Below are 26,127 nucleotides of genomic sequence, written 5' to 3' on the forward strand. Positions count from 1 at the left end.
GCACCTCCCAAGGAAAGAGGGGAGAGCAGCTAGCAGTGATCTGGGACACGGAGCACACCAGCTTTTTCCTGGAAGGACTTGCAAGAGGGATCCACATAAGTAGGTACTCAACTGCATCCTGCCCATTCAAAATATTAAATGTGCATTTCATGCTGAAGGATGGCTACAATTTTATTTAATAAAGTAAATCACATGGATTCATCCCTAGAACAATTACTCATTTTACTAGTTATGATCTATTCTTCTTATGGTTTAACTGACAGGGGAATAGAAACACTACATGGTAATTTTCTTTAGAGTTCTAATTTGTTCTAAGTGTATACTACAACTCAGACAATTATTGGATTTCTGTTATGCTCACTAGAGCCTCAATCCTGTAGGTACTCAGCATTTTGAGGCTGAGTACCTACACCACATCATGCATACCTGCAAATTCAGCATGACCATCACCATGTTTACAGATTAATTAAGTACTTCAGTACTGTGATAGCTTGATGCCAGAAAGGCGATGTTTGGGAATGCAGGACTTTAAAAGCCCTCACAAGACAGGGAGGCAGTTTCACCTAAAAGGTCCACCTGTAATTTTGTAAAGTTAATTGTTGTCTTTCTGCTTGTTTAGTTTCCATGCAGCCAAAAACTTTTGGTGTATTATCTATCTCCCATCACACAACAGCTTACATTAAGTTTTTGCAAGCACAAAAGACAGGCGAATTTATGCATTTCTGTGACCAGTCATCTTTTGGCTATCAATATCCTTCCTAGATTTTTAACTTTGCCTAAGATCTGTGTTGTGACTTGATCCATCTTAGTATTCTGTTCAATACTTCCCCACAACAGAATAGAATACTTCATGTGTCCTTTTACCATTAAGTATTTTACAAGAGTCCACATTGTAGTCATTATTACAGACAAACTACATTTGCTGTAATAAAGCAATACATATGGGCTAAATTTAAGTCAAGAGAAAAAATGCTGGGGAGGGGAGCAATCTATAGTTAAAAATAAGCATATAAAAAGTTTATACAGAAGGAAAAAGACAGCAGTGTAAGAAATCAAGCTTAAAAACAGTAAGACATTCCTGAGAAAAGGACACAAATCAAAAACAAGAATTAAAGTTCCTTGAAATCACCATATACAGGAAACTCTACCAGATCTTGAAGTTTCAACTACACTGACCTGATATTGAATGTATCATTAAGTATTTTCCATTACAAGGTAGCCTCCTAATTTATTTTCTGTTTTGCACATATGGCTTCTTCTCTGGGCTATGCATAGACTTTGCTGTGTTTTAATTTGAAAGGATATGTGTAATAACAGGTACTGTTTATTTTCCAAAAGTTATTTAAACATGTATGCACATTTACATAAAAATAGAAAATAAAAAACACTTTTTAGAAGCAAAATCCAACCAATTGTCTAAATGCAAAGTAAACCCCCAAACCACTATTGCTTGTCATTATGCAATGCCCATTAAACATCAACCTTTATGTTTTGATAAATAAAGCAGTAATTACTAAATAGCCAGCACATAATGGCGATTTTTGTATATTTTTTCTTTCACTATTTACTATATTTTGTATTCTGTACCCATAGGTCTCTCCAGATAAGAAGCGCTGCAAATAGTAAAATAAAATAGTTTTAACACAGCTGTATGAAAATAGAATAAAAATTCCGGTCAATAATGAAATAAAAACCATGAACTGAACTGCTACTGTATTTCACTATATTGCTAATTCTGTTTAATGCACAAAATATATACTAAAAGAGCATAATGTGTATGCATAAAAAGTTTTTTTAGAAACTAAAAATAGTGCTAAATACCATTTAACGTTGGCATATTATGTAGATGTTCTTAACCTCTTGGCGAAGAGCACTAGAGCAACAACTACATTTTACCTCACTCTTACATACTACAGGCAAAGCTTCCTATTATACTTTGACAAATGTGTGTTTTGTTACCCTGTCAACATAGCAGATGTTTATTCTGATGTGACCAAGAAATAACACTGGACAGGAACAAGTACATGGGTTTTATTCTCAGCCTATTTTTACAGCTACAGTTGTAATCAACCTCATTGCACCTACAGCCAAGGTGAATAAAGTGACTCAGCTTGCAGTGTCATGGACAAAGCTGAGCAGCCTCAGCAAAACTTAAAAGTCTACTCATAATCTGGAAGCAAGAATAGAGTGTGCCTGAGAAAGTCTAGTCCACATGTAACACTGAAAAATCACTGGGAGGCTTAGTGCAGATCTTCCTATGTCACAAGACAGATGTCATCTTTGCAACAAGTTCATAAACCCTGCGACACCGTATTATAGGAAGCCTCTCATTTCTGGACGCAGAGCCAAGTATTTGGATGTCTGCAGGTGTACTAAGAGAACACATTCAAGAGTTTTGTCCTGCCCCTTCATATGCAAACTCTCCAAACAAGGGGTTGATTCCTTGTTCCTTTTCTGTGCCACAGCTTAACCAGGCCACATCCTCATGCAACTAAAGCCAACCAACCAGATGACTGATGCAATGCCACTTTAACGAGGCTCTTGTTAACACAGCTGCATATTTTTCATTCGAAAATTTGAAAATAGACTGCAAAAACACTTATATTTGGCTTTGTTCCCTAAATATACAATTTTTCCCCAGCCATTTAATGTAATAATCACAGTTAATTTTGGAGAATTCTTCTATTCCAGAATAGTGTAATCTAGCTGAAAGATGCAGGATCTTTAAGTAGGGTTAACTTAGAGAAGTTAGTAAAGGATAATCAGAGGTTACTTTATTATAATGTACATTTACCAAATTTTATTATTTCCCCAAGCAATACACAAAGCCATACACAACAGTGTTCATTACCAGAGCTTTGTCCTGTCATAATCAGTGCCAGTTCTAGATGTGAGACCCTTAATTGAAGCAACACAAGGAAGAGAAGGGTTACAGAGACCACCTTTAAAATGCAGATTCGAACAATAATTTATTTTTCACAATTTCAAGTTCTTTTCCTACTCTTAGTAACTAGCAATTAGCAGATGAAAGCTTTATGGAAACTGCTTATTTCTGTCCTTCAAGGGTCATCTAATTTGCTCTCTTTAGAAAACTGATGGAAAAGCAGAAATTAGGCCCAACATGCTGCATGCATTTAGCATTCTTAATCACCTTCAAAACTTTGAGTTATTATAGTAAAGGAAGGCACAGTTCTATTCTGCAGTAGCCATAATCAAGGTCTCTTTCAAGAAAAAGTCCCGTGAAGGTCTTAAGATACAATTTAGCCTTTAAATTGGCTAACTTGAAACTATCATTACTATGACAAAGAATACAATAAGAAATAAAAGCAGTAGTAACTAGCTGCAGTTGAGAATATATTTTTGTTTTCTAAGTCATTAAATAATCAGAAAAGGACCATGAACCATGACAACCAGGGCTGTGTATATGCAACTTCCTTACATAATATGAAGTCACTGCCATAGAAACCAAATTACAACATTAGCTGTCTGTGCTATGCCTGTCAAACACAGGGTGGTCAAACATCTGTCATGTTCAAGTTTGCAAACTGCACAAAGGATATCCATATTCATCTGCTTCACCATTTCATTAGTCACTTACTGATTTCTGAAGTTTGTGATTTACTCCTAAAAAAGTACTTAGGATTTCAATAAGTTACAACCTAAGTGAAACCTTCATACTTTCATATTCCCTCAAATTTCTACTGTTCCTCAGAAGTCAGACATTTGTCACAATTTATATATGCTATATGAACTTATGATTTTAGGCAATTAAAAATCCATACTCATTTTGGAATAGACAAATTTGCATTTACATACATAATGTAAATTGAGTCTACTTACTGAAGTTGTTTATTTCAGACCATGGGAAAAGGGTTGGTTTTTTTCCTCCTAACTTAAATTTAGAACTGCTTAACAGTTTGCAGTGTATATTGCTCAGCTGATAAGATGTATATTTCTACAAAAAGTCTCTTTCTTCGAAAGTGACTTGTAATATTGAGAAAATTTAGCCAGGTTTTATACATTTCTCTTCATATTCCTATTGTAACAGCTGAACATTATAGTTATTTTCTACTAGGAGCCACTTAAGGTAAAAGGAAACAAACCCACTTTTATGAAGATGACAGAAGTGTTTACATGTTTATTTTTCCCCTACAGAGGTATCAACAAACAGACTGGATAAATGAAGGTGGAAATAGACCCCAATTTTCAGGATTATGGGCTGTTCCTCTAACCACTGTGTTAAGGCACTAAAGAATGTTCCCCCTGCTGCTGCTACCTCTTCAGAGCAGATTTCATGAAGAAAGCCCAATCCATAGAAACCTGCTGAATACAAGCCTTGGAAAAGATTCAACACACCAGCAATTCAATACCTAGTTCTTGTATGCAAAGCTAAATAGGAAAAAATCTATGTAAAGTCATCAGTATCTCTGCACTCTGGGCATGTTCAGGGCTAGGGAGCAACTGGAGACCTGCAGACTGCTCTTTTGAGCTCAAGACACAAAAACCCCTTGTGAACTACTTCGAACCAAAACACAATTTAAGAGTAAAACTTCAAATGACAAGTGAAATGCTATAGAAAATTACTTCTACTAAAAATAGTGATAGAGCATTATATACAACATTACAAAAGATAAAAGCTGGTATCATACCACTGAATTATCTGAATGGTGCTTGTTGATATACTTGTGCTTCTAAAAGAGTAAGAGAAGTATTTCCACCCCTGTATAAGCTAAAAATCTTAAAAAGCTGCATCCCTCGCATAAAAAGTCAGCAGTGAGAAGGTAGAGAATACTTGTGAAAAAAGATTTCAGCATTTCTATATATCACAAGTATTTATTTTTACACGGCCACGTGCAGACTACTGACAAATCTGGAATATGCTCAAACTGGACCAGTAAAATTTCAAGTGTAAGAGTAAAGAATAAGGATTACTTTTTCATAGATACTTAGTTTTTAGCTGATTTAACTATTCTTTCATGCTTTATTTTTTTAATGAAAACGGCTTTGAATAAACTCATATACTGACCTCTCCAGTTCTCAGAGATGCTACCATCTGTTAACATTTTTTGTTTTTGTCAAATGGCATTTATTTTTCCCTTGCTGAAGGCTGAGGAAGAAAGCATCCACAATCAAGTCTAACATTTTTTAAATTAACATGCAGAACAGGGGTTTTTCTTTGTTTTAAAGCACTAAAAGTCCCATCAGTATTACTATTAGTACACATAGCAGACAAGAGAATTAAGGGAAATCTTCTCCTCTCCTTTCCCGTCCCTCCAAAAAAACAGCATAAATAGCAAATGGTATTTAGCAAATTATTTCCCTAATTAGCTTATCTGTCTGGTGAAACAGTCTGTTCTAAGTTATTTTACTTAACTAAGACACAATCATCAGTAACTAAGTCTTCTCTTCAGAAGTGATTCCTATTTTCATTCAGTCTAACAGCTAGTACCTGTACTCTGGAAGCCCCAACAGGAGGACATGGAGCTGCTGCAGTGAGTCCAGAGAAGACCATGAAGGTGATCAGAGGTCTGGAGCACCTCTCCTGTGGAGACAGGCTGAGAGAGTTGGGGTAGTTTAGCCTGGAAAAGAGAAGGCTCTAGGGAGACGAGAGCTGGAGAGGGACTTTTCACATGGGGGTGGAGTGATAGGACAAAGGCTGATGGCTTTAAACAGAGGGCAAGTTTACATTGGATATTTGGAAGGAAGTCTTCCCTGTCAGTGTTCAAGGCCAGCTTGGATGGGGCTCTGAGCAAACTGGTCTAGTGAGAGGTTCCCTGCCCACAGCAGAGGGTTGGGAATACATGGTCTTTAAGATAGATTCCTTCCAACTCAAGCCATTCTATGATTTCATGATTTTTCCCTGAAGTCCATAGCATGGGTTTTGCTGGTTGAGTAAAACCACTAACATAAAAACAAGTTGTTTTTTTTTAGTTACTAATGCATCTCAAGTTTCAGTAAGTGCATCTTAACAGGAAAACACCATCATTGAAAGGTCTTACTGAACACATGCCACTGCCTCTATTCCAAAATAGCCTGTTTCACTCCAAATTATCAGCTCTACATTTACAAATACATTATATCTCCTTTGATATCCCTTGTTTAGGTCCAAAAAGTTACTGAACCTGTATTTAAAAAAACAAACTAAACCAACATTTTATGCATGAATTCCAATACTTCTACTCCAGAAAATAATTTGCCAGAATAAAACCCAACATTAATTAGTTAAACATAAAAGGAAGTGTTCTTCTTTATAAAATATATTCTCAAAATCACTGGACATATCAAAGTCTATACAGCACATACAGCTATTGCACATCTTTCACTGCAATGATTTTGGGTTTTTTTGGTATATAAAGACAATTTGATTCTAGTATCTTAAAAATTCTTCATGGTTTTTGAAGGACTATCTTTTTCTACACATTTTAGCTGTATAATGCATAATTTTTACTTTATTTAGAAAAAAATTAACATCTGAACACAGTTTTACACATGAATGTAAAACTTGGGCGTCTGGTTTATAACTAGGTAGTACACCACTGATTTCGGTCCCACCAGACCTGTGTTGTCAAATTAGTCAGCCACAGGCTGGAAATAATTAATCTGAGTACTTGTTTGAGAGATACATGGAATTAAGCTTCCTGGCTATGGAGATGTATTCGTATTCATCATAACAAAACCTTGCTCCACAACAGCAGCTTGAATGCTATGAAAACAGTTCTCCCATGAACACAGCAACATGACTGTATCCTTGTATTTAAATTACAGTTTAGCTGACATGGCAGTAACTGAAGCCTATCTTGACAGCTTCTTCTCCGTAGTTTCATTGGATAAATTATTCTTTGCTTCACTCAGCAGTTTACTGGTGAATGCATGGAAACTTCTGCATAAAGTAATCCAGAACAGAACATAAATTAAGTTTCAAAAATATTAGCTTCCTCAGATTTAAAGAGAAGTTATCAGGATCACAGATTCCCATTGTTCACTGCAGGCCCATCACATCAAAGCTTCACTTCTGAAAGCAAGGCTCCAATACTTGCAATGTACATCTTCAATTTTAAGCATTAAGAATAGTTTATAGTCAGTACAATAATTAGACTGAGGGAAAAAAAAAAAAAAGAACCAAGGGATAGCATACTGCATGAAAACTGAACTCCCATTTCATTAAAAAAAAACCTCACTATTTGCATGCAATTCGCCACAGAACATAAATACTTTGTTATCCTCAAGACTCTTTCTGAAAGTGTTTTACCATCAATTCCTTCCATTTGCCCCTTCTAAAAAGTATAAGAAGTTAATTTCTGATTTGACTCAATTTTTTCAGCAACATGAAACACACAGCAAAGCAAGATGAAGGCAGAAAAGCACAGCTAACACCAGTACACTAGAGAAGACAGCAGGACAAACATACACCTATAGTACTCACATCAATTCCTTCTGTTTTGCTTCAAAAAACATTTGAAGCCAAGAACTAGAGTGTACAATTCTCCTAAAAATACACTGGCAGTGATGATGAATTTCAGTCAGAAGTGTTTCTCTTACACAGAAATTGGAAAGTAAGTGAGCCAAGCAGAGCTGATATTACCTAAACTTGCTAACGCAAGAGACAGGTCCTACCACTCTCCTCCAGAATTCTACTCCAAGCTCCACATTCCCTCTCTTCACTTCCTGTGCACCACCTCTTCCACTCAATCCTAAGGGAACAAACAGCTCTGCTAACCTGGCAGAAGTAAAGCCTGCAGAGACCAGGTTTCCTGACAGCTTTTGGCTTTCTAAGAGTTTTCTGTCAAGTTAGCTGATAAAAGTCAGTTCATCAAATGGCCAGCCACGCAGTAGAGTGCAGCACAGGAAAAGGGGTAGCTCTGCACTGATGCAAGCAAAAAAGAAGAGGAGGCACACTTTATACTGGAAGCAGCCAAGTATCACACTTTCAGCACCCTTCCAGCCTCAAGCTCATTCGATAATGTTTCTAAGTATAAACGGTTTGAAGTGCTGAAATACAACAATAAAAAGGGAGATTTTCAAAACAAAACCAAGCAGAGAAATGCTTCTCATTTCTGAGAACTTGGCTCTAATCTGATTTTGAGCATACTGAAACTCCAAAATGCTGCCAGGTATGCTCAGTTATTTGATACTGTTTATGATCTGCAAGTATCTTACAACCTTGTTTCTTTAATACCAGTCAGTCAGATCTTATATTCAGTGTTTTTTTTAAGTGCAGAAGGTTACTGTATATAGCCACTGGGCAAAGGTTTACATTAGTCATTCGGTTTGAGAATGAAGTGTTATACACACCCAGGAATATCCAAACTAGCCCCACACAGGCCAGACAGGGTCACTGGGGCTAGCTGGCTATGCTCAAGCACCCTGTGAACATGGCTGAAGCTTTGAAACACTAAGCACATTCCAGCAACACTGTATTAAAAAGCCCTTGCAAAGTCTTGATGCAAAAAGAAAAGAAAATAATTTGGGTTCATTCCAACAGGCACAAGGTGGGTCTAAAGGCAGTGTATCGTCATCTCGGGAAAGCAGAGCGTATGTATAACAAAGCCTCTGTTTCCTTCTGTAATCAAAAACATATGACTAGGTAATGAATATGTAGTTTTAGCACATTGACAGAAGATATCCAAGTCTGAGTTGTGCAAGCCCCTATCCAACTACTAAAGCAGCAGAAGTTATCTGCAACTTCCAGGGCAGCAGAAAGTTGGATTTGGACTACAAAGTGCCAGTTGAGTAGCACTGAGTTACAGTAACCACAATATTCTTGTTAGTCATGTCTTTTAAGAGAACATCTTGCCACCATTCTCTTTGTGTTGCTGTGAGGACAAACTGCAATGATAATTAACTGTGATGATAACTAAAATGTTATTTGTGTATTACAGTACTTTTCTCAAGGCCAGCTCATTTGTGCTAAATGTACAAAATCCCAATGCCACAATCTGAATTTACCCATTTTTCATCCCCAGAAGAATGAATTTATTCTGCAAATGTTTCCATGCATTTGCACAATACCCAACTACAATAACATGAACCTATCACAAGTGTTTGTGTCTTCCAGTGTTGCTGTAGCCTACACAGCACTTCACACTTTGTAGAGATGCCAAGCAGTTAAAATAGAACCTGCCCTCCTCTGGAAGAATCAACTAATCTGAAAAATTCCAACTAAATTTTATCACCTAGGAAAGAGGCAATTTCTGTTTATTTAATGAACCAATTTCTGTTGATGCTGGTAGAGCAAAAACAGCAGAAGCACACTGTTCTCTCTCATCTGTAGTTATCAACTTTTAAATACTGATGGAGCTCATGGTATCACACCACTGCTCTAGACAGAACTCTGACCTAAAGTAGCATGTCCACTGATTTAGGAAATGAACTTCATGTCCAACAACAGTCCTCTCACTTTCCTCTGATTGGAACAAATTTTAATTAAGTATAAAAGAAAAACATGGAAAAGTACAAGCAACAGAACTTCTCATTATCTGACTTGCTCAGCTTTTCGACAAGCCCTGGGAACATATGATCATTGCCCAATATTCCTCTTGCATCATTATAGCTACAGCTTTAAACACAAAAGGAAATGAGAGGCCTAAATTAACTAGGCTCTTTTCAAGTGTGCAAACTTTCAAGTGACATTGCAAAGGGCAGATTAATCCCTCAACTAGCTGAAACAGTTGTTTTCAAAAAGCTTTTCTATTATCTTTATTAAGTATATAACTTAATAAAGACTTGCCCTAAATATTTCAGTTGTTTGTTGAAAGAAAATGTAAATTACCTTCCTTTATATACTCATTCTAATATTATTCGTAAGACATCCAAAAAGCCACATTTGTGGCAAACTCTTTGGCCAAAAAAAAACCCCATCATACACCCTGATCAATTTTTCTTCCATAATTTTTGCAACAATTTTGCATGAATAAAAACAGGTGCGGGGTTTTAAAAACAAAATTAATGCAAAGGTACTTTAATATGAACAGAGTGTAAGCAGGGGAATCCATTTCAATTTGTCATTTTAGTAAACTAAGTTGGATTTCAAGTGGTCAGGTGCTCACAAGGGGGCATGACCATGTCATTGCACTGGGGAAAGCATGACCTCCTTTTTACTAAGGAATAAGTTTTTAGATTGGTTCAGCTGTAATGGTGGAAGAATCTTTGTCATTGTCAGTCACTATTATTGCAATATTAATAGCCCCATTCAGCTGACAGCTGAATGAATTCACAGCACTCCACCACTATTTCAAGCTATACATGCATACCTTGCACATTACTTGCATCACAATGTAACTGATGAAATTTCTTTCTTGAAAATGTTTACTTCTGAATTTATACATACCCCTAGTTTACAAGTACAACCTCATCCTAGCACAAATATTTATCTTTCAAGTTTAAGTAAGGTTTGCAGAAGCTCCTTTCTCAGTTACATAATTACAATTTTAGTGATAGATTTCCTAAAGTTATGTTTAAGATTTCTTTTAGGGGAAAGAGGGCTTTAAAAAAGGCCCTATTTTTTCCCCCCATGATCTTTGCACTTAAAATACTAAATCATATTTAAAAAATATGTATAGTGTATCTTACCTTTTTCCCCAGAGTTAGAAAAGGAAAATCCAGAGCCTTTAAGGTCATCACCTTATTGGAATCTTATAGTAAATTGTGGTATTTTTGCTCTGGTAACTGACAGTACTTTAGAGAGATTTCGTAGTGCATTACAAAGTGATGAAAAATATGCCACTTGTCATTGCAGTGCTTGTTAGGATACAAGCACTGCAATTGCTCAACTAGGATAGAAGTTTTAAGTATCTAGTAGTTGAGACAGCATACTGGGGAATAAGCAAGCAAGAACTAACTACTGAGGTGTATTTAAATATTCTCAGAAATAGAAAACAATTGGCATCCTTTGACACTAGTTTAAAGAATTTCATTTTTTTCCTAATTTTTCTACTGTTCACATCAATCCATTCCATATTAACCAGATCTCCCCCTCTATGAATCCATTAAAAAATTTTCTTTTAGCACTATTCAGAAGTTTACCTCTCTAAGTGTTTACAGAGTCCTCTAACAAACATGATTACATTCATCATTAAGAGGTCCAAAGCATGCTTTGTTAACTATATAACTCAATTTGGACCATCTGGTCATAATGCTCCTAATTCCCCTTCCCCCATTAATCTACACACACCTCCTTTCTCCCAAGCATCTTCAACTGGGCAGCAGTATCAAAACCTATTTTTTTGCTCATCCTCCAAAATTTGACTGCTATTCAATTTTTCAAGAAGTAATGCACATAAAGCATTGTATAGAATATCTAACAAATGCACTTTTACATCTAGTTTTGAAGGCCACTGCTATCAGGAAATTATGCTTCAGGAAATTCTCAGAAGGAGATAAGAGAACACAGAAAAACTCAGCAGTTAGGAGCTCTAGTTTGGCACTAATAAAACCAGAACCAACTCACCTGAATCATCTGACTCTAAGCAGAAATCAATTTGTAAAGTAACACTGTACCATCAACATTGATTTGCAAACCCAGAAATAACAGAGATCCAAAATTCCTAATTATAGCACACTTGGGAAAGTACTTTCAAGTCCGGAAAACACAGAGTACAATACCTATTCAAAGACAGAAGCCACAAAGTGTTATTCAAATGTTTACGCAAAGAACCTAAATATTTTACCTAATAGCTAAAAATATTTATACTTAAAAATAATGCGAGAATTGTAGCTGAACAGTGTGCCTGTCAACACACAAAATTAGCCAATTGTTCACCTCAGGTAAATTAGCAAAAACCTGGACAACTGTCTTAATTTAAACCATCACTACAGTCACTACTATACTATACAGTCACTACTATAAAACAAAACAAAACACGCAGAGCCATGTACAGAGTCCTAATGGGAGCTATTAACACCCATGCAAGTATCAGATACTGAGCAAACAAGAACAAGAGGCATGTTGTCTACCAAAAGCTATCCTTGAAGCACTATTTTCAAGTATATGTACCTACACCTCCTGGAGAAGTGAGTTGTATTACAGATTTAAGCTATCTGTATGACTAGAGGACAATATTCCGTGACCCCATTAATGTTTACAGCTATTCTAAAAAGACTCTAAATTACTTCTACTACAATAAGCAGTAGACCTAAGAGAGACAGTAAGAGAATTACATGTAGCAGTCCACCCTGCACACTCCACTTTGGAGCTAGAAACATGAAGACTCATTTGCACATTACTATTTTTTTACCTTTTACACAATCAGGAGCAACTGGGAACTCATCCACTACTTTTGGTTCTCAGACCATGAAAGGGCAGAGGTGGGAAAGAGGGAGTTGAAGCTTTCTTTAATTTCCTGTCTCCTCGTTTGATAGCTGAGTTAGTACTTGGTACTCATGGCTTCACACCACCTTGAAGCAGAACATGCAAGCAGCCTGGCCCCACAATGCTACTCTTACATGGCTAAATTGAGCAAAGAAAATCACTCATGGTTGGGTACAAGGGAGTGTAAGGTCATGTTAAAAATAAATTTGGAACAGGCAACTTTTCAAAAAGAAGATGGGTTCTCTCTGAGTATTTACAAATATACCTATTGCATCCACATTATTATTAATTAAGAATTACAATGTAAACAATTGCATCATTTCATACAAGAACTTTTACACATTTTGAGAATGTTTGAGTATCTCCTTCAAACAGAGCTGCTCCAGCATAACCTCATCCACAATTCATCTAGGTTATATTACTTCTTGCCAGTTAGCTGCCTTCTGTATTTGGCATTATCTTGAAACAGAACAGAGAGGTACAAGATCATGGTATTTATGTTTACAGATTATTGGTTGAATTCAAAGCAGATATACCTACCCACTGCTGGTGCATCATATTCATCCCCAAGTAAAATTTCAGGAGCAGAATATGCAAGAGATCCACAGCTTGTAGTGAGCTTCTTTCCAGGCTGAAATTTGTTGCTGAAGCCAAAATCAGTCAATTTCACAAGTCCTTGTTTTTCAAAGAAAACCACATTCTCTGGTTTTAAGTCTCTATGAACTACATGCAGTTTATGGCAGTAGGATATAGCATGAACTATTTGAGCAAAGTATTTTTTTGCCAGGTCTTCGTTGAGACCTTCTTCATGTTTCATGATGTAATCAAACATATCTCCACCATCCCCTAGCTCTAAGATGAGATAAAGCTTTGTCTGGGTGTCAATCACTTCGTACAGCCGCACAATGTTGGGATGCTGCACTAATTTCATGCACCTGACTTCTTGAAAGAGATGTCCAGTAGCAAGAGTGTCCAGTTTGGTCTTGTCAATGACTTTTACTGCTACTTTTTCACCTGTAAAGACATGCCGAGCAAGTTTGACCACAGCAAAATGGCCTCTGCCCAAAGTTTTATCCAAGTCATATAATCCTGCAATTTTTCCATCATATCCTCGTTTGAAGCCTGCCATTCTGTTTCAGAAGATGAAATAATATTTAAGCTCTTTGGAAACGTGGTATTTTCATATAAGAGTATCTGATGCAAATAAATAGTCCATAATCACTGCCAAGCATACCTAAAAACAAAGAGAAAAGATTACATGCTTGTATAAAAGTGCTTGTAATTACTTCAAGTTACATTAGCACATTACTACAGATTTATTAAATAATCTTCAGAAATTTTTGCAAAGGATTTAATAAAGTAGACTGTGCTAACTTGCAGATTTCTGACATCACATTATCAGTATGCTAGAAGAAAATGAGTTTCAACACTGCAATAATGAAAATTTGTCACAAATTCAGTGGCCTTCATTGCCTTGAGTCAGAAACCTTTCAAGCAGCACTTGAAGAAATTGGTGTTATAAAGACTGTTACAATTAGCAAAGCTGAAATCTAACTTTTCCAGATACACTATAAAACAGCTGGGCAGCACAGAATATCATCAAGAGAAACATACCTAATACATCTTTTTTTGGCACATCCCTTCATATTGCGCATGAAACAGCTCTAATACAAAGTTGTCATGGCATGACTCGAGACTTTTAGCTCCTCCTTTTTAACAGCTTTCTGTTTAGTAAAGCTCAAAGTGACATGTAACACTTAATTTTGTTACTCTAATTAGCTTGAGCATTATCAATCAATACTGTAATTAATGCAAGTGAACAACGCTCTGAAGGCTGAAATGAAACTGTGGATGTACTCAGTGATAAATAAATTTTACCACTAAGTTTTATTAAATATTTTGACTGAAGTTATACAAACTGTTGATAAAAAGTTTGGAGGTAGGCTGCATATGTTCATCAGGCCTGGGAATGAGTGAGGAGAAGCGGAAGAAGAGTAGGAAAGAAGCAGAGAAGACTCAAGAGTTCAGCTTTTGTGTAGTGAATTCCTGCTTACTAGGTATTTGGCATTTAAGCAAACCAGACCCAACTTATAAAATATTCATATTCAAAACTGGTTTTGAAGGTCTTGCATCCCATTGTCTTTTTTTTTCCTACATATAAAACCTCCCAGAACTTTTTCCTGCATTGTTAACTTAGATTGAGGTTTAAATAAAAAACTGTAGCTATCAAAAAGCTAACCATTTCTCCAACTCTGAGTGCAAAGTAGTTAGAAATATGAAAATTAGCTGGCTCATTGCCTACTCTAAAATAGAGAAAAAACAGCTCTTTAGAATATATTTTCAGTTTCAAAACTGAACTTCAAAATGAAAAACTTTGAAAAGGAAGCTGGCAACCAAACAACCCCTTACATTAGTTATTCTCAAGTTGAAATGTAAGCATGAGATTAAAAACACTCCCTGCTAAACAAGTTATTTCACAGTGAAACTAATGAACCTGGTTTCATATGAATTCAATTACAAGGTTGGGGGTCCTATGAGGATTCTGTGATGTTTAACAAGCTCACCTTACTGCTTCTTTTAGCTGGAGCCATGGTACAACCTCTTCACTATCCTGCTGTCTGCTTCCACAAAACCCAGAGAATTCAGTTTGAGACCTCCACGCCTGTAAAATTTCAATGAAATCAATTAACTTCCAAAATTTCATAACCTAGACAAGGAACAGGGTTAAGTACAACAAGCATTAATACAACAACAAACAATATAAATCTTGAGGTTTGAGGTTTTATGTTTCTTTAAAAACAGTCATCAAGCTTCAACAAACTTCACTGGGTTTTGTGTTGCTGTACACACCCTTTTATTCTACAAGTAAGCACTATGCTTCACATGCTCTTTCAAAAGCCACTCCACTAAAACGATGGTTGGCATATCTGCTTCCCAACACTTCACAAACTGCTCATTTTACAGACCTTCCCCTACCATTCCCACGTAACACCATCCCGTCCTTATTCAATAAAAGCACAAAACTGAATTAAAGCATACTACATTAAACTAAATGCCCACTCTCCTACCTGGTAGAAACTATTACAGAATGCATAGGGAACAACATAATACAATGGCAAATACAACAATAAACAATAAAACTCTCCTTATCTTTCAGAGATCCGAAAACTTCTTTATATCTGAGAGCAGTGGGTTTGTGTTTAATAGCACTTGATTGATTCTACCCCACCACGCCCTGTGAAACTGGGCAGGTGCTTTATTAAAGCATGTGAATTGTGAAGAACAGACTGCAGCAGAGCTGAATAACTTAACTATATTCTGTGAGAAGAACCACTTCCCCTTGTTTGTTTTTAATCTCTTGATAATTTGTGCATCTTCTCATTCACCGTCTGTTCCAAAACAAGAACTATCATACTCCATTACCTTGCCTCAAGCAACTCACAGAATTAGTTTCCTCCCTTCCTAGCTTCAGCTCAATTTTATTCTAATCCTAGTCTATAAATCCTTTTGCAGAGGTTATTCCACAGGCTTTAGCATTCTTCTCACCCTTCTCTACTCATTTTCTGGTTTGTTCTATTATATCTTCTTAGGCCAGGTTTGAGGGTATTTTCACTACCACTGCAACTGCACACTGACAATGTTCTCAAGCAATTGAAAAATTATAGAATTAAAATTATAAAATGTATAGTTGTATAATGTTCCATTATACTGACCTAATCCCAAAATGAAGACTAATGAAAAACATTCCATGTATACACATTAACCACTTAATATAAGCCTGCATGAAGCAGGAGGGGATATATTAATCAGCTGTGCCCTATATGGTTGTGCAACTGCAGAGTCTCACTCCTAAAGGGATTGCCAGCACTTTAAAAAACCCAATAACAATAACAAAACTCCCCACACAAACATGCTTTTATAGTACTGCTGTCTCCACAGCATCCTAATCCGTCTCCTAACTGCTTCTAGATTAAAGAAATTAAAAGAAAACTGGAGCACACAAATTAAGACAGCTTGTCTGAATTTAACTGCAACACTCAGCAGTAAGGAAAGATTACTTTGTTCACTTGGCACATTTTCAACCATCATTGTATAAGCACAACAAGTGATTTAACTCTAAATCACAGAATACACATAAAAATCAACCTGTCAACAGAATTCCAGCAAAAAACAGTTATGTCTAAGCCACGGAGAAATATATCAGAGAATAATCAATAGGATAAGAGCTTACAGAAATGGAAGATAAACTATGTTTATTAATGTTGCAGTCCCATTAACTGTAATAAAATAATTGGAGATTCATTAACAGTTTAACTTGTAGTCTCCACAATAACAGACCAACTAATCCTTATCTCTGTGGTTTTAAAATAAATCTGCATAGATGAAGCTCCCACAGCTAAATACAGGGATCTCAGATGCAACACACGGTTTGAAAATACAGAAGTTTAGAATTGTTCAGCAGTAGTAAGTGGATGCAAAAATGTCATAGTGTATATAGATACAAGCCTTGGTTACAGTTTAAATATTCCATTTAAAGGAGAATAGTTGCCATACCAGTACATTTCAGAGCAGTTTCTCTTTCTCAGATTCTCTTAAGAGGAAGAAAGTAGAATTTTGACAGTACTTAAGGATCCACTATTTCAAGCCAGAGCCTCTTTGAGACCCTGTGTTGTTGTCTCCTTAGTTACAAAAGAAAAACTTCTGGGGTTGACTATAGATGAAACCACACAAGTGTCTAGTTTTGCCATGACCCTCCAAAACAGGATTACTTTTAATGATGGATCATTTTGGTGATCCAGTTTACAATGTGACCTCTTGAACATTTTCCCAAGTGAAGGAACTACAGACTAAAGCAGACAATAAGCAAAATTTCCACCAGCCACATGTTAGCAGCAAGCCAAATGACAGCCTGCAAAACAGCATTTAAGAGACACTTATATCACAGAAAATATTTACCTGTCTTTTCATTCACATTATGTTAAACCCCTGATAAGTTCATTTTTTAGCATTACATTTAAGCATTAGAGTTTGGTTTTTCTAGTTGATGAGTTAACTAACCATTAGTAGCATTTAATCCATGCGGCTAATTATGGTTCTAAAAATACATTTTTCTCTAATTGTACCAGAACTCAGCTATGCCCCCGCTACTGATTTTATGCAATATAAACATTTACCAGTAAATAAATTAATAACATATCCTTCTTTCCACAGAAGCTCATATACCTATCCCACAAAACACTGCAAACAGCCCCTAATGGAGATCTGCAGGAGCTGTTTTGTAATATCACATGCATCCTATTAAGAAGCTTAGCAACAGTATTGTGATTCAACCATCTTTAAAATATGGATGAATAGATCTGTTTAGAAAAAGAGGCATGTTTCAGAGACACTAGTTTTTCTTTAAGCAATTCACCCTTTTCAAAAAGTTTCATTAGATTACACACTGCATGTAAGACCAGCCTAGTTCATCTTACCCTAATGGGTGTATTAGCTTACTTTAGAAAATGAAGCTTCGGGGTGCCATTTAAACAAAATGTTGAAAAGCTATCAATGCAGAGGCTTCCCTGCATCATCAGTCTAACAGACATAAAAGCTGAAGTAATCTTCACTGAGACTTGTCCATCCACAGACAGCTAACCATTCCTGTCTCCCTTCACGATAAATGGAGAGTCAGTCAACACAGATAAGAGTCTGTGATAAAACAAATTGTGCCCTAAAGCAGATAGCCAAAGAGATCAGATGAATAATTTTGTAAAAGCACATGCTTTCATTTTCTGTAACAGGAGTTTAGAATTAATTCAGTGGATGCACACATTATACACATTCACCAGATAGACTGAAGTTTTACCCTGCTTCTCCTTTTGCTCTCTTTTGTCTCAGATAAGTAACGACATCTATATCAATTATTTACTTACTGCATAACTGTATATTGAGGGCAAGACTTATGTTGACTGTGTTCCTAGAAATACGAAATCCAAAATTTTACATACACAGAATAGAGAGATTCAGAGGCAATTTTTTTTTTTTCACTCTGAAAAGAATTTGTACAAATCATTGGAATCTGAGAGCAAACTGAAGAACATATTAACTCAGTAGATAAACTGCAAATGTTATTTTTCGTTTATTTCCAATATTTCCTCCCAATTTTTATCTGCCATCCTAACATAAGGTATCTTAACAGGGTAATCTATGAACCTTTAAAAACAGTCTGTCTTGTTACTATATGACCTTCACTTCCCCAGAGGAATTTTTATCACCTTTCTTCTGGTATAAGGGTGCACCAACGCACCAGAAGCAGGTAAAAGGCATTGCAAGAGCAACACATGAAGAACACATACATTCAATGCATATCACATGCCCTGAAAACTTATCATTATGCAACTCCTCCAGCGTATTTCAAACTTCTTAAGCTCCTAGTACCCACTATTTCTTGAATACTCAAGACTCAAGTCAGGATTCCAGGGAAGTATATTCTCCTTCTGTTTGCATACAGGTGTCATGATCCAGCAGAGCCCTTCCTCTTCTACCTTTCTGTGGCCTTCACAACTACCATTCAAAGGCACTTAAAGACATAATGGCAATCTACACTCACCCTACAGCCAAACATTTTGTACAAGCAGCACTTTTGCGGGGCAGAGGAAGACACAATTCACAGAGACAGCTGTGTTACAACTCAGCCCTTATATACGCAATGCCATCTAAAGTTTTATTTTCCACTTTATATGACTGCACCATAGTATACACACACATATCCTCCCTTTCACTGATGACAAATCCTATAAACTATCCTGCTCCAGTTCCAGAATAAAACACTAAAGGAATTTTTTTTCAAGGTGTACATGCACTTCTTTCATTTTTCTGTTAAGCATCAGTGTCCATATCCAGCCCATACTGTGTCACTGAAATGCCAAGATATATCAGTAAACCTCTCTACTATTCAGTACAGACTACTACTAAAATTATGAAGATCATGATGAAGAGTTATCAAGTAATGCTGTGTTACAAACATAAAAAGAAGAATTAACCTGTGAAACTTAACTGTACTCCTTAGTTTTAAACAGTCTGTAGAATTTTGCTCTGAAAAGATACAAGAGGTGCCAATTGCTGATGAAGTTTTGCCATTCTAAACATTTGGGAAATCTCTAATGAAATGCATTTCATAATTTTAGAGTGTATCACAGGCATTAGAGCTACTGACGTCTAGACTTAACTCTTCTTAGTATTGAAGTAAAAGCAAAATGCCAACAAGAATTCTTCAATTGAAAGGTCCATTATTCAATGAATACCCAGCAGCAGAAATATTTGGCAAATCAATAAACTTGGTAAAACATTGCTCCTGGACCAACAAAATGTTGGAGGATGGGAATGGCAGTGCTATTATAGATTTAAGAAGAAAAAAGTGACTAACAGCATTTTGTAATAGAAAACAATTAGAGCTTGCATGACCTGACTTCTAAGAGCAAGACACTTGGAAGTAGATCCAATGCATAAGGAAAGGAAAATGTAAAAGATACAATGCATGATCTGGATATCATCCATTAAAAAACACATTTATTTCTTAGATAAGGAATTCCCAAACTTTCAGACCTACAGATTACTTGAAGATTAGAGCAGTACCAACAAGCATACACAATTTAAACTTTCCTTTTTCACACAGCTAAGCTAAGTGGTCTGCAGAAGACCAGCAAAGAGCAAACTAAAATTTGAGAACTGTGTTGTAGAAACTCCACCTGATAGTTGATATCTATGAGAATCACCCTCAATACAGACAACTTAAAGAAGGCACTGGATCTGAATTGGTCCTTCAAGGCCTCCACTTTAAAAGTCAAGAACATCTATTTCCTTTTCCTTTCCAAGCAGGTGAATGAGAAAAAATAGAGACTACGTTGATGTACAGACTCCAAAGCAATAGTAAGACAGTAGCAGTAACAGCAAGATTATGATTACACACTAGACTCCAAAGCTATTAAGAGGACAGATGCACTAAGACTGATGGAACTAAGAGCCACTGACAAACCCATCATCGGTAGTTACTGGCACTGGTTCCAATTGTGAAATATGTTAAAAGCCCAAAGTACTTTCACAAGCTTGCTGATAATTCCCCGCAGTTCACAAGGTACTTTCCATTTCTAAGAGGAGGTATTACACAAGACAAATACAAGCTGCCCTACAGATTTAAAAACTCAGCAATAGCTTTACACTATTTAAAGTCCTCACACCAGCCACAGCTCCAAAAGCAATTAATCTCATGTTGTATCTGTTTTCCTCTTACGCCTTCTCTTGAAGGCCAGCATGTGGCCTTTCATTTTTAATGAAAAAAAAGCAAGAGAGACACTACCCTGTTCACATACCAGAGGCTTCATCAATACAGCATTTAAGCACTGAAGCTGTTCTTGCAGTATTATTGTATTAAAAAAACCCCAGATCTTCCTAAATAGCCACATCTCATTAATTATCTTCTGCATACCAGTATGTGATAACATCTTTTAAAAGGACTTGCTCCAAGTTTTATGATATCTGCTAGCACTTTCTTTCTGGATCTGTAAATCAGTTATAAAACTTTGTTCAGACCCTGTGATGTCATAATACATAGAAAAATTCATTTCAGCTGATAATGTAATGTTTTGCAGTTCCCACCAGCAGAAAATTTTTCCCCAACTACAAAAAACTAGCATGGATATCTTAGTTACAGACATTCATAGATTTAACCAATCCAGATCAAATATTTCAGACAGCAATTGCATAAGCAACAGAGATAAGTCATGGTAGTTGGACTCCCTAGCCCAAAATTACACTTTTCCAAGCCTTATAAATAATATCCAAGTAGATTTTTGAAGACTTAATATTCTAAATCCCCTAATTGTTTTCTTCTTTTTTCTTCCCCCAAAGTAACTAGGAACGTGAACTGATGAATAGATATTTTGCATATCAGGTGATTCATGATGGTATCACCATCTTTTAAACAGCACACTAAATCTTTATATTTAGGAAACTTACTGCAGAAACTTTGCAGAAAGCAGATAACTCCATCTAACTAAACTCCTTTAGAAAAGCTGCTTAATCTACTCCATGTTCATGAACTGTCAGAATTGTTTCACCTTTTTCAAATGTCTATTTATTAACATTACCACATAATTTTGTCATGCCAGGCAGTGCAGCTAAGACCATTAAGAGGAGCTCTAAACATTCTGCCATGAATCAATGAACACTTCAGTGTGGCATAACATTTCAAAGTTAGCCCTTTTTTAAAAACTACATCTTTGTTGTATAAATTCAGAACCACAAACATGATTTTCTTCCTATATCAAGGGAGGTGAAAACATCACACACATCTCGAACACAAGTGTTCAGATGCAAATATGTGTGCATACTCTTAGTACCTATTACAAACAATAATAATTTCTATTAAATTTCTTAATATCTTCAAGGTCAAATATCATATAGTTTTGTTTGATTAGCAATAAATCTGGTAATATAAAATTCAAGTACTTAATTGACTTAAGTTGCCACTATGAGACTGGTGTTTTCCATCTAGGATACAAACTGCTTAAATCCTGATAAATTTACTCCAACCAATAGTTACTCAGTTTCAATACCTTATTCTCATTCATAGCAACCTAAATTAGTCAGGAACGGCCAGACACATGAAATTTGCCATGCTTTAACATGAACTAAGATTATACTAAAGCCTAGGCTATCATCTCTCAATAAAATCCAGCCAGTAACTAGACAGGAGATTGCTGCAGGAAAACCCACAATGATACATAAAGAAAGAAAATAGGCTGACAAATACAGTGTAACATTTGTGTCCCAGCACTGTTGTAGAAGATCACTCTAACAGAGGGATTCAGCTTTTCAGAAAGTGAACATGCTCTGTTTTGCACTTTGCAAGTATAATTATTTCTCATTAAGGTCTTAACATTGGTGACTCAATCAACTTATGTGTACTAGAACTCTGCCAGGCTGAGTTATCCTAGAATTGTAAGGGAATATATATTTTTTTCAAATCCTCTTAAGCTCTTACATAATAGTGTTATGTGTATTAAAACTACAGGTACTTTACATTATTATAGCAGCTGTAGCATTTCAGTTAAGTGCTTGAAAATAATGTGACACAAAAGATGGGCAGAACCGCAGAGGCTACTAAAGTTGAGAGCTTATACAATTTAATATTACTGTATTCATCATAAACTGCAGCTCAGCCCTCTATCCTTGATCTGAACCACATTTTATTGGTTTCTTATTTTAAGACATAACCATAAACACTATTAATAGGAATGGACAGAAGTTAACCAGTAAGTTTTACAGCTATAGCATTTCAGTGAAATTTTGAGAATCCAAAAAAGGAAGTGCATTATTTCACAAGAGACACATTGCGAGGAAGAAAACCTAGCTGCACCAGGATACTGTGCCCTTGAAAGCAAGGCAGGCCAAGCAAAACAAAGATGCTACTTTGGCATTACAGTTGCCAGTGGGATAAAAGGGACAATGATACGCTGAAGGTGCGGACTGCAAAAGAATTATCCAAGTATGATTCGAAAGCAGAAGAGACCAGGTTGGTCAGAAAAGCACACAAGATGACTACTGCAAGTAAAGAATATCTGCCATAGCATAACAGCATGCACACCTTTAACATACTATTTCTTTAAAATAATCAGAAGGTAGACTATTACAGTGCAACCACCCACACTGTATGGCAGTATCAGTTCTCATAGCAGAATGATTCAAGGAACAACAGTAACCTGTAGGGGTGTCCAGCACTCAAAGTGTACTTTCTTGCTTCTCAATTGTGTAAAATGAAAACAAAAACCGTAACACAGTAAGTACACTTAAGATGCAATTCTCTCTTTTCCCTGTTTTCCATTAAAGCCTCAAGTGTGGATCATAAACATCCTCATAAAAGAGCTAGATGAATGTGCTGTCTTAGATGCCACCTTGCCTACCAGGCAAAGCTCCAACAGTCAGGTAAGCTTCTCTTTCCAATCACTTGAAAAAAACCATGTCATCATTCTACACTTTTCTGGTCATTTAGGATATTCAGGAAAATTAATAGACAAGACTCGACTTCCTCCTCCTTAGTTTATATTATTAAGTCCTCTAATCTGGATGTTGTATGCACTAGAAGTCAAAGGGGCAGACATTAGTCTAAGTAAACATTCTGACATGTTTCACAAGGTAAAATTTGATTGCATTGTTTGGCAATGATTGTTAGTTCTTATTTGTTTCCAATTCATTCAAAGGATTAGCAATAGTACAAAAACAACCACAAGCCAATTTCCCACTTTCTGTGATATATCTGCCAAAAAAGTCCCAGGATTCCTTAACCCAGTTCCTAATGGTGCATGCCTTGAAAGAAAGGCTTAACTGTAACACAATAAACATTTGCTGGTAAACACTTCTATACAGACTTCACTTCACAGAGATTCGATAAACTGGTCCTTCCCCGGTGCCTGAAGATCCAAATATACCCATAATAAACAACTCCAAAAAAGCAGCAGATATGACTAAGTAGTGACTGCACTACAGAGGGCAGGCGTAAGCATATTTGCATGCACTTCATTCATGCTAGATGGCTGAAAATCATACAGTACACTTCAGCTGCTTCAGTAACTGTAATGGTACCAGCAAGGAAACAACTGCTTTGCCCTCATCTATTCATAACAAGCTCTTGGAAGTGAGATGATCCATAAGAAACTATATATGAATAAGCAAAAACCCAAAGCATGTATCCCACATAAAGGTTTTTCCTTCACAGTTATACTAGCATCTCCTACCAATAAAAATATCCAATCTGAAAATAGGTCAATTTTGTCACCAACCATCCTCTCATCAGTATAGGGGGTTTTGCCCTAGTGGATGTTCTCCAACACTTTACTCAGTCCACTCACCAAAAAAAAAAAAAAAAAAAAAGGAAAAAAACAAAACAAAACAAATAAAACCAACCACACGGATCTGCCCTTCAACTATTACCAAGATTGCACATCAACTATCTTTAAAAGTCATCTTCCACTAATTTAAGTACCTGGGTGCCAAAACTCACCTGACAATAAGCACAAAGACCTCCATGCAGGACCTTGCTAGTCATTCCACCAATTTATATACTAATCTCTAGGCAGTAAATTCAACGTAGTAAGTGTGCTGACAACAGCACGGCACGTACTGACAAAGAACGAGGGATACTTCCAGCCTCTGTCAGGAGGGACACGCTCCAGCCCTGGGCACAAGGAGAGGAAGGCAAACCTGTTGGCTACGCACCGAATTCCGAGGGGCGAGATGCACCGTCATTCCCCTAAAACGCACCCGCGGCCGGACCGCGGGGCTCTCGCTTCGCTTGTTTATTTTTTCTCCCCTTCCCGGCAACAGAAGAGACGCGGCGCAGCCGGCGCGGGCAGCAGCAGCGGGGAGTGGCGGAGGCAGCGGTGTCACCCCGGTCACACGCCGGTGTCACCGCGGGCACACGGCGCCGTGCGGCACGGACACTCCGCCGCGCCGGGGGCAGGGCAGGCTCCCGGCCGCCCGCCGTCCCTGCACGAACACCTGCATCCCGGGAGCCCGCTGTCCCCGCAGCAACGCCGCATTCTGGGACGCCGCCGATCCCGCATGAACACCCGCATCCCGGGAGTCCGCCGCGCCCGCAGAAACGACGGCTTCTCCCCTCCCTTCCCCAAGCCCCCCGCTCCGGCCCCGCCAGCCCCGACACACCGACCTTCGGGGGCGGCCGGGAAACGTCCCCTCACCGCCTCCTCCTCCCCCCGGGCCGAGGCCGCCATTGGGCTCGGCCGGCTCCGGGAGGGGGAGGAAGGAACCCACCACACCCCACTGGCCCAGCCCGAGCCGAACGCGGCCCATCCCCGTCGGCAACTTACTGCCCGCAGCGGCGGCGGCGGCGGCGTCTCCTCGGGGCGCCGCGCCCCGCGCCGCCCCCCGCATGGGCAGCGCCCGCTGCGACTGCCCTCGGGAGCGGCGGCGGGGACGGGGAGCTCAGCGGGGAGGGAAGGAGGGACAGAGGAGGAGATGAAGGGGCTCCGAGAGCCCGGCGGGGAAGGCCGGCGGGGCTGCGGCGGGTCGCGCCCCTCGCCCGCGCTGCGCTCGGACGGGACCGGCGCCGCGGCCGCTCCCGCTGCGCCTCCGAGCCGCGACTGACAACAACGGCCGCGGCTCGCGCGGGGCCGCGAGGGGCGGGGCGGGGCCAACGCTCGCCCGCGCGCAGCCGCGCCTGCGCCGCGCGGCGGGCGGGGCGGCGGAGGGGGGCCGCGCCGAGCGCAGCCGCGGCGGAGGCCAATGGCGGCGGCGGGGGCTGCCGGCGGGCGGCGGACGGGGCGCCCGGGGGGAGCGGAGGGCAGCGGGACCGCCCGGTTCCGTCCGCCCTGGGTTTCGTGGGCGTCCTGGGCAATTCCCCTTAGGCACGGGAAAAAGAACGGAGGACGAAGTGCTGAAGGTCTGAGGAGAGGGTGAAGAAGCCCACGCGTCCGCCACCGGCGAGTTGGCGGCCCCCCGTCCCTCTGGAGGGTACGCTGGGCTGCAGGGCTGTTTAAAGTCGTGAAAGAGCCACGCCTGTGATTCCTGGGTAGAAAGAGTATAAATGATAGTGCAGCGATCGCAGAATCAATTAGATTAGAATAGACTTCTGAGATCATCGAGTTCGGCCCGTGACGAACACCCCGGTGTTAGCCACTGAGAGGCACGTCCAGATTTTCCTCAAACACCTCCAGGAGCGGTGACTCCACCGCGTCCCCGAGCAGGCCTTGGTGCCCCTTGTGCTCTGGGTAGCGATGGTGTGAGGGCAGCGGGTCCCGCTGCCTTTGGGCTCCCCTGTGCTG

At 38.6% G+C, this 26,127-nt stretch overlaps 1 protein-coding gene across 4 annotated transcripts in view; it reads right to left on the reverse strand.

The window, feature by feature from the left end:
- The window catches only part of SNRK (SNF related kinase), a 39,432-nt gene extending 14,124 nt beyond the window's left edge, over window positions 1–25,308 (reverse strand). The window contains exons 1-4 of one of the 4 annotated variants that reach the window (XM_021525884.3): window positions 25,174–25,308; window positions 24,348–24,521; window positions 14,872–14,969; window positions 12,848–13,541 (exon numbers count right to left, since the gene is read on the reverse strand). In XM_021525884.3, coding sequence (XP_021381559.1) covers window positions 12,848–13,436 — 589 coding nt within the window. In that variant the 5' untranslated portion in view covers window positions 13,437–13,541; window positions 14,872–14,969; window positions 24,348–24,521; window positions 25,174–25,308. The other 3 variants (XM_021525883.3, XM_085569383.1, XM_021525885.4) reach the window with 3 other exon arrangements.
- Between the last annotated feature and the right edge of the window lie 819 nt (window positions 25,309–26,127).

This window comes from Lonchura striata, chromosome 2 (genome assembly GCF_050655825.1).
Source record: "Lonchura striata isolate lonStrDom1 chromosome 2, ASM5065582v1, whole genome shotgun sequence".
In the NCBI taxonomy this organism is placed as follows: Eukaryota; Metazoa; Chordata; class Aves; order Passeriformes; family Estrildidae; genus Lonchura; species Lonchura striata.